The following is a 12318-nucleotide window of genomic DNA, read 5'->3' as shown; positions in this document are numbered from 1 at the left end:
CACATTAATCAAAAATGTGATCTTGAGTATTTCATGTTTAAAACTTAATTTTAAAGAAATTATACACAAATAAAAACAAAGAAATCTGAGAAAACAGTAAAGTTACACTCAAAACCTTTTTCTGATTAAGAAATGTTTCAATTTGATTCCTAGAACTGCGTGACGATCTGTTGTCTGAGTATAAACCAGCCTTTAATCCTACCCCCAGTCCCATAAATGCCTAAAAAAAGAAAAAAGAAATAAAGGATAAATTCGATCCTCGAAACGACTTCACAGTTACAAACCTACTCTTTTTGTAAAAAGTCACAGACAAAAAATACCATAAAGGCTTTTTTTCGTTTTTACTGTTCAAGATATTTTTACATTTTCATTAGTTATAAAAATAGAATAAATACATACAATATAAAATACATCTGAATATAATCATTTCTTGCATCAACTTCACTCAGATTCCATAGAGGATGATATAATCACTGTAATTTGACTCTTTTGGTTTATCCAGATAGCCGGTTATCGCTTTTAGACTTTCAGGTCGTACTTTTTCAGCTCTTTGCTCTAAAAAGCCAAACTTCAGTTTCAAATGACCACGCCTCAAACGGATCTATGGAACATAATGAACACTGATTGTATTATCTTGTTTGAAAAAGTATTGAATCCAGATATTGTGATCATCTCTAGATAACGCCACCAAACTGTTTCATCTTAAAGATGTTTGACTGGAGTTGTGTGTGTTTTCAGTTGTACACGGCATATCTGGAGAGCCAGGAGCAGCTGCAGTTGGAGCGACTGGAGAACAAGCGTGTCAACAAGTATCTGGATGACATTGTGCAGGAGGTCGAAGCAAAAGCCCCCATCCTCAAACGGCAGAGGGACGAGCATGAGCGCATGCAGAAGTCGGTGACCAGTCTGTCGGCCAAACTGGAGCAGGCTGTTAAGGTAGGCGATGTTGGCCAGTTCTAGATCTTTGGGGGTTTACTGCTACCTCCAATTGGATAACTTTACCTTGATTTTATTACAGCAATTTAGAAAAGATTAGAATAGAAAATCCCCTTATTGTCCCACAATGGGGTAATTATGGTGTTTACAGCAGTATAAGGAAGGTGAAGAGTTAAAAGATAAACAATTAAAAATACTGTACTGTAAAGTGTTTAACAATATAAAAACTGTGCACCTGGAGAATAAATATCCAACATAAAGCTATGGACATTTTTACCGCAATAGATATTTAATAATAGCAGCAACATCAGAGATGTGAAAAATGACAGCAGCATGTTATTTAACTGACTACGATAGAAACTGCAAATTCAGCATGAATGCAACAACTTATTGAGGTTGTTGGGAACAGTGGTGGTTATAGAGTCGTGCAGCTGCTTGGAGGAAGGCTCTGTGATGACGCTCCCTGGTGCATTTAAGCCGGGCATACACTGCTATTTTTATTTTATTTTTTTCCAGTTGTTGCAAACAGTTACAGCTCACATTGTAAGACGAAACCTCAGAATTTAAAAGTTCACAGCTAACAATGTATGTTCTCATTCTGTGAGACCCGACTACCTGAGGCAATCTACCTGCTCACAATGTACGTCTAATAACGTTGGACTCTGCTCCGCAGTGAGATGGCACTAATCGGACTCGTCTATCCGGAAGCCAAACGAGTAAAAGAGGAATATGAAGCTCACTAGAGTGAAACGCTGCCATAGCAATTTGTGCAATTTTGTGCTGAAAGCCCTAAAAAGAAAAGGCAACAACGTATTTGGACAAAGATGGCTAAGAAAACGTAAAAGAAGAGTCGTTGTTTACACACAGAGCGATTTGCCCACGACGGCCGATTGAATTTCTTCCTACCTCACGATTCCTGATAGGCAGGTGGTTTGAGAGGTTGATCGCCTCTCGTTACCCCCGTACACTACATGACGCACGATCAGGGTGAAAGTCGGACCAAAAAGGGCAAAAAGTTGCACAGTGTAAGCCCGGCTTTAGGGTACAGCAGTCTGTCACTGAAGGAGCTCTCCAGTTTTGCAACAGCTTCATGCATGGGGTGGGGAGACCCAACAGAGATGTTAATTTGCTGATATCAAATTGATTTTTAAAAACACGGTATCTATCTATTTTACTTTCAAAATCTCGTGAAATTTCATCGTTCTGTTACAAACTCTCATGATATTTTGCAAATTTGTGAGATTTTGTTAGTAAAATAGATCGATACCGCGTCAATATATCAACATATAAAAATGGCAAAATTTCGTGAATTTTCGGGGGATTTCGTAGCATAACGATGACATATAGCAATATTTCATTAGTAAAAGAGATTGATATGGTGTTTTTAAATGGCAATATATCAGCATATGAAGATATTGTGATATTTTAATGTATCAATATTTTTCCCCTCGTCTTTAGAAGTTTTTAAGTCTGTAAAAACGTTTTTGAGGAAGAACTAGTATTTTTTTTTTTTTTTTTTTTTTTTTTTTTTTTAGACTTTAGAAACTCAGAAGCTGATCAAATATCGGATTAAATATCGGTGTGGTGGCCGATGTCCGATATTCAGTTTTAAGGCCGATACCGATAAGGGGCCGATTATATTGTGCATCCCTAGTAAAAACAGCCATTCCGCCAATTAAATAATAAAGAATAAAAAATCAACTAAGCAGTATGATTGGCCTAAAATATTATCACTACCATGTTCTACTGGTTTTGTTTTTATGAAAAGTAGGAATCGGTCGTTTTCATGGAATGCCTGAGATTTACACACTCAGGCTGTGGGGTTCTTAGCTTTTGTTTGTAGCCTGTCACCTTGCTCTGATCGTATTTTGCTTCTACTAAACATTGAAAATATTAAAGATACATGACTGTATAGTAGGATAATGTTTTTACTTACCAATCTAATAATAAATTAAAGAAAAGGTAAACCGTTTTAGGGCTGCAACAACGAATCGATAAAATCGACTTTTAAAAGCGTTGGCAACGAATTTCATCATCGATTAGTTGTGTCGCGCGATTAATGCATCATCCGCCACCGCCGTCATCACATCCACTTGACTGAAGCGGGGAAGAAGAAAAAATACGGCAGAGCGAGCCAGCGCTGCAGGTGCAGTGTTGCCAACTCAGCGACTTTTCAGACCCCTCCAGCGACTATTTTTCAAAAAAAGTCGCTTTTTACGGTGTCACTGGCGGCTTTTGGAGACTCTTACGTGAAAGCATGTATCGTTCCTACTCTGCCGTGGGGCGCCTCCCCCCGCTCCCGCAGGAGTCCCTCTCAGCGCTGCAGTCAGAGCAGCAGGATGTTTACCCTCAGCGTCCAGACTGCAAATGAAGCGCGCATGCGCCGGGATTGACGGCGCAAATTGATCACAATAATTAAAATAGCCTGCTCTTTGTAAAGTGAAAAAAGTCGTAACATGCAACTTTTGTCAAAACAAATTAACATGGCACGGAACCACCATGTTTGTTTGGTTTTAAAATGGGGAAACTTAACGTTAGTTTCTCAGGTAGCTCATCTGATGCTTTCCTTACCGTGTTAGTAGGTTACAGACTGATAAGGTTGGCTACTTATTTTACTTTTAATTTCATTTGAATTAGCTTAAGCAGCGTTTATATTTTCTTTATAAATAAATTAACTTGCAAATTATGAGGGCAAGGCTTTTAAAGTTTAAATCTTCTGGCAAAAATAAAGTAAAGATCCTGCAATTTATGGAAGTAAAGCATAAAATCCAGCAAGATCAGTAATATGTCAATTAATTATCTGCCACATTCCCATGTAAATATCTGTCTTTGGAGGATGTGTTTTTTAGCACCCCTAGTTCTCTCATTTTTATTCCAAATACAATTTATAATATGAATCACAGGGCTATTTTTATCTCTATGGTTCAGTATTTTCTCAAGCAGCAACTTTAACTGCTATACTTTCCTGTCTTAAAAGGCAGAACTCTTCTAGTCTAAAAAAAACTCATTTGTTGAAATGGGGGGGCCTATTGTTTGAACCCCTTAGGGGCTTTTAAAAAAAAAAAAAAGTCTTTTTTTGCGCTTTATGAAACAAAGTACCCTATATTTTGTGGTAATCAGCTACATTTCTCATGTAAGTTTGCGTAGTTTTAACACAAACATTTATTTTTCATATTGCACCAGTACAGTTAATGAGCAACCTGTACTTGTGTACTTGTTTGTTCTGTCTAAAATGTTTATTTTGGAATAAAGAGGTTAATATAAAAAAAAATTTTTTGTCCGATTCATCGATTAATCGAAAAAATAATCGGCCGATTCATCGATTTTTAAAATAATCGTTAGTTGCAGCCCTAAACCTTTTTACATCCGGTTTCATCTTTCAGCCAGTTTTCTTCTTTAAGCCTCCTCAGTAGGTTTAAACTTTTTCCTTGCCTCAGCCATGACCACTAGTCGACCAGGCGGAAAAATAGTAGAGCAAAAGCCTTAGCTCCATTACAATATAGGAGTCTGTGACTGTAAAGCGATATGTTCTTCGAGGTCATGTGACCTGGCCAATTCCCAAGTTACATAGTCAGTATTTCAAAAGTGAAGCATAACTCGTAGCATTGATGATGTCAAGTGCTGTATATTGGCCTGAGAAATCATTTAAAATAACTCGTATGCGTGAACTCTTTAGGTCACAAAGTCCACGGTGTGTCTTTAAAGAATGAAAAAAGTTTATTGATCTTCTTTCGTCGACTTCGATCAAGATGGTTAATTGCTAAACAGCAATGTTCTTAAAAATCTGGGTTTTCTCTTGAATCAAGAGGATATTTCATAAAATGAAGGGCTTAATATTTTTTACAGTAAATAAAAGAAGCACATCATTAAGTTGTAATTATTTAGCTGTTAAAAACCAAGCTGTGTTATAACTGAATAAACAAAATAATGTCTTGTTATACATAATTAAACTATACATATTTATAAGATATAACTTAACAGGAATCTGTTGGGATACTGAATACAAAAAGATGAATAAAATACATGAAATGCATGATTTTTAATGTATTTTTATTATTAACACAGGTTATAACACTTCGATACGCTGTAAGACTTTGCCACTTTGTTTCACTGATGTAACTAACTGTGATATAGCTCTGATTTTACTGTAATTTGTGATCTAAGCAATGTCTATAAATGACTGACTTATTGCTAGCCGGACTTTTCTATCATTTTACAAATATTTTGCACAGCGCCCTCCCCTCTCTATCATCACATCCTTGCTTTCTAAACACATCAGAGAAGTTGATGCTGCTCCTCCATACACCGTGTCCAAATGGGCTTATTTAGGTGATAACTGAAGTTTATCCAGTGTTTATTTTTATAAAACGAACAACATAAGTTAATTCTGCATCCTCGTTGCCATTAAAAAGTTAATAAATCCAGACCGGATCCTTGAATCATTCATGGTTCCGTTTCAGCATGCCTCCATTCTGGAATAAGTTCTGTTAATGCCTTGAAGGCTCTGCTTAAAAAGCAACATCAGCATCCTCTAGTGGACGGCAGTGCAACATCAAGCAGATATTATCAATTAACTGGATGGAACAAATTTGAAGTTGATAAACCACAAATCAACAATTAATTAGTTGTTTATTTGTTTACATCTCTAATAAGAACTAAAAACCCGAATGGATTTTATTAAAATTGTATATGCTGCACTAACAAAAGAAAGTGGTGCTTATGTGGATTAAAAAAGATACAAGCAGTCACAGTTTTTGCTGATTGAAGAAATCTGCAGCAGCTTTTTGTATTCTGGTTTCATTAGAGATACATTAAAGATACTTCAACCGACAGCAATTTTGGCCAATTTTTTTTTGTGTTTTTCTTTGTTTCTTGGCATTGCCCAATACTGGTCAAAGAATGCTTCGGCCTGATAATAATAATAATAATAATAATAATTGAACTTAATTGCTCTCACATTGGAGAAATTTACCTCTGCATTTTGACCCATCCCTTGGGGAGCATTGGGCTGCCATTGTGCGGCGCCCAGGCAGCAGTCAGGGGTTAAAGGTCTTGTGGAGGAACCCAGAGTGGAGGCTGTTGGGATCGAACCGGGTATTTGCAACCTTCTCAGAGCAGAAGCGCACTGCTCTGATCTCTGTAAAATCATATAAAGCGCATGCATTTCTGTTCCTTCCATTTTTTTTTTTGTCCATTGTTAATGTTTTGTTTGAAAATAAATGTTCTTTTTGTTGTTTTAACTGAGACTAGTGTAACATTTGTTATGATTTTGTCATAATGTAAACTGAGGAGGAAAACTCAATATCAGCTTAAAAGATAAGTAATAAGCTGCACATATCAGGGATTGGTAGACCAATGTCAAAATATTCACACCCCGTGAGAATAAACCTGTGTACTAATTAAGTGCGGACGTTTGCTTGAAGCACAGATTCCCTCTGCATAGCTGTTCTTCATATAGGCCATTCTAGTTTGGGTTTTATGCACCTTGAGCTTTGCCTCCTGTAGAGCTCGGTGCAGGCTGCAAGTGGAAGAAAATTTAAGCAGACTTTTGATTTGAAGAAAAAAAAACATGAACCTTTTTTCCTTCCACAATTGCTCTCTTTTGTCTGTCACATTAAATCTCAAATTAAGTTATTGGAAAATGTATGTAAATGTGGGGAAAAAAAATACCTCTAGGGTTTGTATTTCTGTTAGCAGTCCCTTAAAGTTTTTGGTACTACGTGTTTTTTGCAGGAAGTTGACCGTCTGCAGAACGAGGCTGATGAAGCTAATAAGAAATCCACTGTCCTGGAAAGAGACAATCAGAGACTTGAACTCCAGGTGGCTGACCTGGCCAAACAGGTTGGTTTCAGCTCATTATGACCGCTTGGAGATAAAATCATTCCATTCTAGAAAATTCAGCCAAATGCTTCATTCATTCTGTCAGGTCCAAGTGCTGCTCATTGAGCTGGAAGAGGCCCGTGGGAACCACGTGCTTCAGGAGGAGGAGGTGAGCTCAGCTGACATCAGCAGCACATCAGAGGTGATCAGCCAACACTTGGTGACGTTCCGCAGTGTGGAGGAGCTCCAGAAGCAGAACCAGAGACTTCTTGTGGCCCTTAGGGACCTAAGCGCGGCCCAAGAGATAGAAGAGCAGGAAAGCACTGGCAATAAGTACGTCTCATGTTCTGATTCCTTTTGATTTCTTTTTCCTTAACATCTTGATAGCTGCAGGAAAAAACAAAATATGACTTAATTGACATTTTTTGACTGTTAAAGTCGTGTGGAGCTGGAAATGAGTTTGGCGAGGGCCCAGGCTGAGTTGGAGTCCCTGAAAGAGCAGCGCAGCCAGCAGATTAAGATGGCAGAATCCATCGTGAGGCAGAGGGACATGTACCGCATGCTGCTGGCCCAGGCTACAGGAGGGGCCTTCCCTCAACAAGGTGAGGGCGTCCTTAGAAAACATGTTTGAATGGACATTTTAGTTTGACTGGATTTCTGTGTCTGAGTTCATGGTTGCTCGATGTTTAGGAACATCAGTGGAGGAGTTTTCTTTGACTTCTACCCCTCGGCGTTCACCGGCAACCACTCCCACCACAGGAACTCCCACTGCACTCGGGGCTATGATGGAGTCTGCTGAGGCACTGGAGGCAAAGGCAGCTTTGCGACAGGTGATTGCAAAGCTCTTTTTTTTTTTTTTTTTTTTTATCAGAATAAAATAAGTGTTTATTTTACTATCATAACATTATTGGATTGATTTAAATCTGTGTTGGATCCTTTAGCTTAAACTGTTATAAGTATGACAGATATCCCTGTAAGCGAATGGAAACATTCTGCTTTTAAAACTGATCTATAGATCACTCCAACATGACGTCACTTCCAGTGTAGTTTTTAGCAAATTTTAAGTGAAAGAAAAAGGCCATGCAGAAAAGATGGAGACTGAAGGCTAAGGTTTTAGGTTTTATTAGGACGATCAGATAGTTCAGTTTGATATGCTAGTTTTTAGTTCTAAATTTAAAAACACCAAAATAGACCCTCAATACTTAATGCCAAATTTAAATGCAAGTTCATGGTTGTGTATTTCAATCTTGTAAAATATAAATGCAACTGAGAAAAAAGTTTTGTCTAAATTTTGTAAAAAACAAAGCATTTGGCTCAGTTCTGCAATAGCTTTAGGATGCCACCAGATGGCGCTACTCACACTAGACATTTCCATACAAGCTGTTTCATGATCTAATTTTTTTTTTTTTTTTTTTATCTTTCACATGCAAGGAATCACTAAACCTCTAGTAAAAAATTTCTTTACGTCTTATTTGATGCAACTTTTTTTTTATTTTTATGTAAAAGCATCAAAGAACTGTTGCAAATTGCCTTCTTAGAACCCTCTCATAATATAACTTTGATTTGAAGAATCATCAAATGACTGAAGTCCCGGATGTATTATAATTTTGTTATTGCACTTAAAAAAAAAATAAAAAAAAAATCTGTCTAGAAAAGTAAATCAATTTGTCTGATTTTATGTATAGTTGCAGGAAGTGTTCTCAGCCTATAAGAAGGAGCGGCTGGAGAGCGATAAGATGATGAACGAACAGAACGAGAAGCTCCAAGAGCAGCTCTCTGACCTCCGCTCTCAAAATGCCAAAATATCAACTCAGCTAGAGTTTGCATCAAAAAGGTAAAGATTCACAGAACGCAGCAAATCTACTTTGTATCTGCAAGAACTTTGCTCTCATGACTTTTCTCTAAACCTTCAGGTATGAGATGCTGCAGGATAATGTGGAGGGCTACAGGAAAGAGATTGCTTCCCTTCGGGAGAAAGAACAGAAGATGGCTGCTTCCTCACAGAAACTAGAGCAGACTGTCCACACGTTGAGAGAGGATCTGAAGGCTGTGAACGAGGAACTCTCCATGACTAAGGTTTACCAGCCTGCTAAAGCCTGCATACCCCATAAGTTGACATTTAAAAACACAAACCTTCCTCTCACACGTTTATGCTTCCTAATACAAGACTGGCCATGAATTTCTGATGGTTATTTGTGACTCTCTTCACATTTTGTTGCATCGTAGGACTTGTCGACATATTCTACCACCTGGACTGTAAATCTCTGCAGGTTTTCCAGAATTACCATAAATCTCCCTATCCCTGCTCTGACAAATCCTCTTTACCTGCTCTGATGGTTCACAGTTAAACCAAACTCCATTTTCAAATGAAGCGCTGAAGCTTTTTGATCTGTTTTAAACTACTATTCATCTGTTTCTTGGTCTTTAAAACCTCAGAGGCCATGCAGAACAATGGGATTTATACTGAGATCAAATTTTGGGCCGAAACAATCAGTTTAGTCGTGATTGATTAATTATTGGGAGGAAGCCTCGTGGAAGGCCCAGGACACGCTGGAGGGACGAAATCTCTGAGCTGGCCTGGTGTCGCCTCGGGGTCCCACCAGAGCAGCTGCAGGAGGTGTGTGTGGATCGGGAAGTCTGGGTATCTCTGCTTAAAATCCTCCCTCCACGACCCCGCCCAGGATTAAGCGGATTGATTATTGAAATAATCAACTTAGTTGTTGATTTAGTAATGGATTAATCATTAACTTGAGCATAGAGACTCTAAAACTAGCCTTTAGCTGAAAGAGAAGCACACTCAAAACAAAAATAACAAAATGTAAAAAAAAAAAAAAAAATTATTATATTTTTAGCAAAATAGTTGCTTGTTAAATTACACACAGTGTTTACTTATCGACTAAACTCTAAATAGTATTGATTCTTCTACATAAAATGAGAGTAATTGGAATATAAAGAAGTGAATTGATGTAAATGTCTCATTTTTAGGCTTTTTTTTTGGTGAAACATGTTGAAAAAACATAAATTGACTAATTTTTAACTTCAAGGCTTTGAAGGCTTGAAAGTCGCTGTCTCTTAGCTGAATCAAGCTGCCAGAAGAGATCCTCATTCTTGACTTTAACTTGTCCTTTAGGGTCAGGTTGAGAACCTGCGCAAGGAGAGAGACATGCTGAAGCTGGTGGAATCCAGGCTGACCCAGGAGAAGGAGGCGACCATGAGCCAGCAGCAGAGTCAGAACCTGCTGCTGAATAATCTTCAGGCCATACAAGTAATTTAACATTTCAGTTTACCTGCAGATTGTAAGAGACAGGTAACTGAAGCTCAAAATGCTGACTCTTCTGCACCGCAGGCCACGCTGGAGCGGTCCGAAGCCGATGCACGTCAGCGTCTGAACAGCCAGATTGAAAAACAAGAGCAGCAGATCTCCCAGCTTCAGAAGAGGCTTGAGCAGGAAGTGGAACAGCGCCATCTAAACAACAGGAACCAAGAGGTAGATCTAACATTGAAGCTCTTCACATTAACGAAAAATTGAAGTTAGATTTTAAACATGGAGCCTTAACAGAGGCATTTATGTGTTTAATATGAGCAGATCCAGCTGCTAGATGTCAAGAGGCAGTTAGAAACTCAAGTAGCCCTTCATCAGAAAACAAAGGACCTGCTGAATGCTGCTGAGCTGGAGCTCAACACTCTGAAGATGCAGCAAGGCCATCCTGAAGCACGTCTTACCCTGAGCTCTCCGTCCACACCCATCAGAGGTCAGCTGGAATGCTTTTAACCAAAAATATGTAGAACTTTCAAGATGTTTGAATGTGCGTGCAAACAATGTCGTACAGCTTTATTGCCATGGTTTAACCCATCTTTGAAGTGTTTCAGCCACAAGACAAACATGTGGAATAGTTTTTCCTTTTGCCTCGGCGCACACACCTCCAAACTGTTCTGCTCTGTTCCAGGCCTGCAGGGTTCGGATCAAGAAAGGGAGGAGCTCAAAGGCCGCCTGCAGCTGGCCGAAACCCGAGCGGAGGAGCTGGCAGAGAGCCTCAGGGCTGCCACCTCCAGCATGGAGCAGTACAGAGCCATGGCCCAGAGCTTAGAGCAGTCCCTGGAGACGGAGAAACAGGTCAGGAGGCGTCTAGACAGGTTTATGGCTCTCTAAGATTATAAAGGGTTAACATGCCTGTCACCTGTAAACCAATAACTTTCTGGAGGTTTTAAACTTTTACCTTTTTACACTAAAACAGAAATGCGATGGAAAAGCAGCAATAACGGAAACAGAGATTTTATTAGTGAGCGTTGTATATTTTGGGAAATAAAGCAGAATAAAACACATTATGACAAGACTTCTGTTATTACCATTATGAGTTAGTACTGATGTATCAAAGAAAAGGATAAAATACCAATAATGATCTTTTTAAGACAAAAGTTTGACTTTTCATGGTTCTTGGAGAGCCAGCACATAGAATGAAGCAGATCAACTCAATCAAAGTGAATTTTCTAACAGCTACATCAATGTCTGCTTTGTGCCAGGTAACAGAGCAGGCCCGACTGTCAGTTGAAGCTTGTTTTAAGGAGGCAGAGGAGCAGCGGCGGACGCTGGAGGAGAAGCTCCTGGAAGCAGAAAAGCAAAAGGAGGCTTTAGAGGAGCAGAAGAGAAAAGACCTCTCATCTTTGGAGGAGCAGGTACAAAATCCACCTTTATCAGCCTGTGGAGATCACATATATAATGGCTTTGAGTTGTTGTTTGTTCACTATTTAATAACTGATTAGCTCACTGACATCCTTTGTTGCTTGTTAGATGAATGATGTGAAGAGAAGTCTCAGCAGTGCCCAGGCAGATCATGAGGCAGTGCTCCAGGAGCTGGCTGTAGCTAAAACCCAGTTGCAGCAGACTCTTCAGGACAGCCAGGAGCAGGTAAGCAGATCAGCAACCAGTGAGAAAAAGGAGCAGCGCATGAACCGAACGCAACATGCGCGAACCGAACCGAGACAGTCGAACCGAACGGTTCGGGCGGGTTACATAAACCGTTCCATCCCTAGTCTCTTAAAATATTTTGATTAAAAATTATTTTTGTTTTATTTGTCTAACTCGAGTAACATTATTAAACTTAGATGTTTCTTTTGACTACAATTTCTTATTCTACAAAATAAATTGCAGAAGTGATGATGTCACAAAGAACCATACTAGTGGAGCATCATAATTGAGAGTAAAGATATTTAAAGAAGCAGAAAAGGAGACTATTTTAAAATATTTCTTACATTCTACATACTGCTACAAGAATGTTTTTTTTTTTTTTTATTGTTATGATACCCAGTAAGAGATATATATCAATACCCTTGCAACAGCCCTGGATAATAATCCTGCTATAAAAAAAAGAAAAAGACTTCAACTCACATGTGGATGCATTTTATATACCGTACATACCCCATGCACCTTTCTCTTCCTTTCGCACCTTCTTCTCTTTTTGACTATTTGAACTGTACATAACAAGTACATTTCTCCACTATGAGATCATTAAAGTCAATCAATCAATTCTGTCTTCCCAGTTTTAACATGAATTAGGGCTGGGC

General features: G+C 38.7%; 1 protein-coding gene across 6 annotated transcripts in view; it reads left to right on the top strand.

Annotated features, from left to right (window-relative positions):
* The window catches only part of LOC107091957 (nucleoprotein TPR-like), a 38642-nt gene that overhangs the window by 5773 nt on the left and 20551 nt on the right, over nucleotides 1–12318 (top strand). For all 6 annotated transcript variants that reach the window (XM_015386201.1, XM_015386198.1, XM_015386200.1 and 3 more), the window contains 13 exons: nucleotides 739–936; nucleotides 6670–6777; nucleotides 6863–7089; nucleotides 7195–7358; nucleotides 7447–7586; nucleotides 8442–8590; nucleotides 8670–8832; nucleotides 9887–10021; nucleotides 10103–10243; nucleotides 10343–10508; nucleotides 10704–10870; nucleotides 11278–11430; nucleotides 11546–11662. In XM_015386201.1, the coding sequence (XP_015241687.1) occupies nucleotides 739–936; nucleotides 6670–6777; nucleotides 6863–7089; nucleotides 7195–7358; nucleotides 7447–7586; nucleotides 8442–8590; nucleotides 8670–8832; nucleotides 9887–10021; nucleotides 10103–10243; nucleotides 10343–10508; nucleotides 10704–10870; nucleotides 11278–11430; nucleotides 11546–11662 (2028 nt within the window). The remainder of the gene's footprint in view (nucleotides 1–738; nucleotides 937–6669; nucleotides 6778–6862; nucleotides 7090–7194; nucleotides 7359–7446; nucleotides 7587–8441; nucleotides 8591–8669; nucleotides 8833–9886; nucleotides 10022–10102; nucleotides 10244–10342; nucleotides 10509–10703; nucleotides 10871–11277; nucleotides 11431–11545; nucleotides 11663–12318) is intronic.

This window comes from Cyprinodon variegatus, unplaced genomic scaffold, assembly GCF_000732505.1.
Source record: "Cyprinodon variegatus isolate N-32 unplaced genomic scaffold, C_variegatus-1.0 Scaffold359, whole genome shotgun sequence".
Classification (NCBI taxonomy): domain Eukaryota; kingdom Metazoa; phylum Chordata; class Actinopteri; order Cyprinodontiformes; family Cyprinodontidae; genus Cyprinodon; species Cyprinodon variegatus.
The sequence above is the reverse complement of the archived record's forward strand: the minus strand, read 5'-3'. Positions and strand labels throughout refer to the sequence as shown.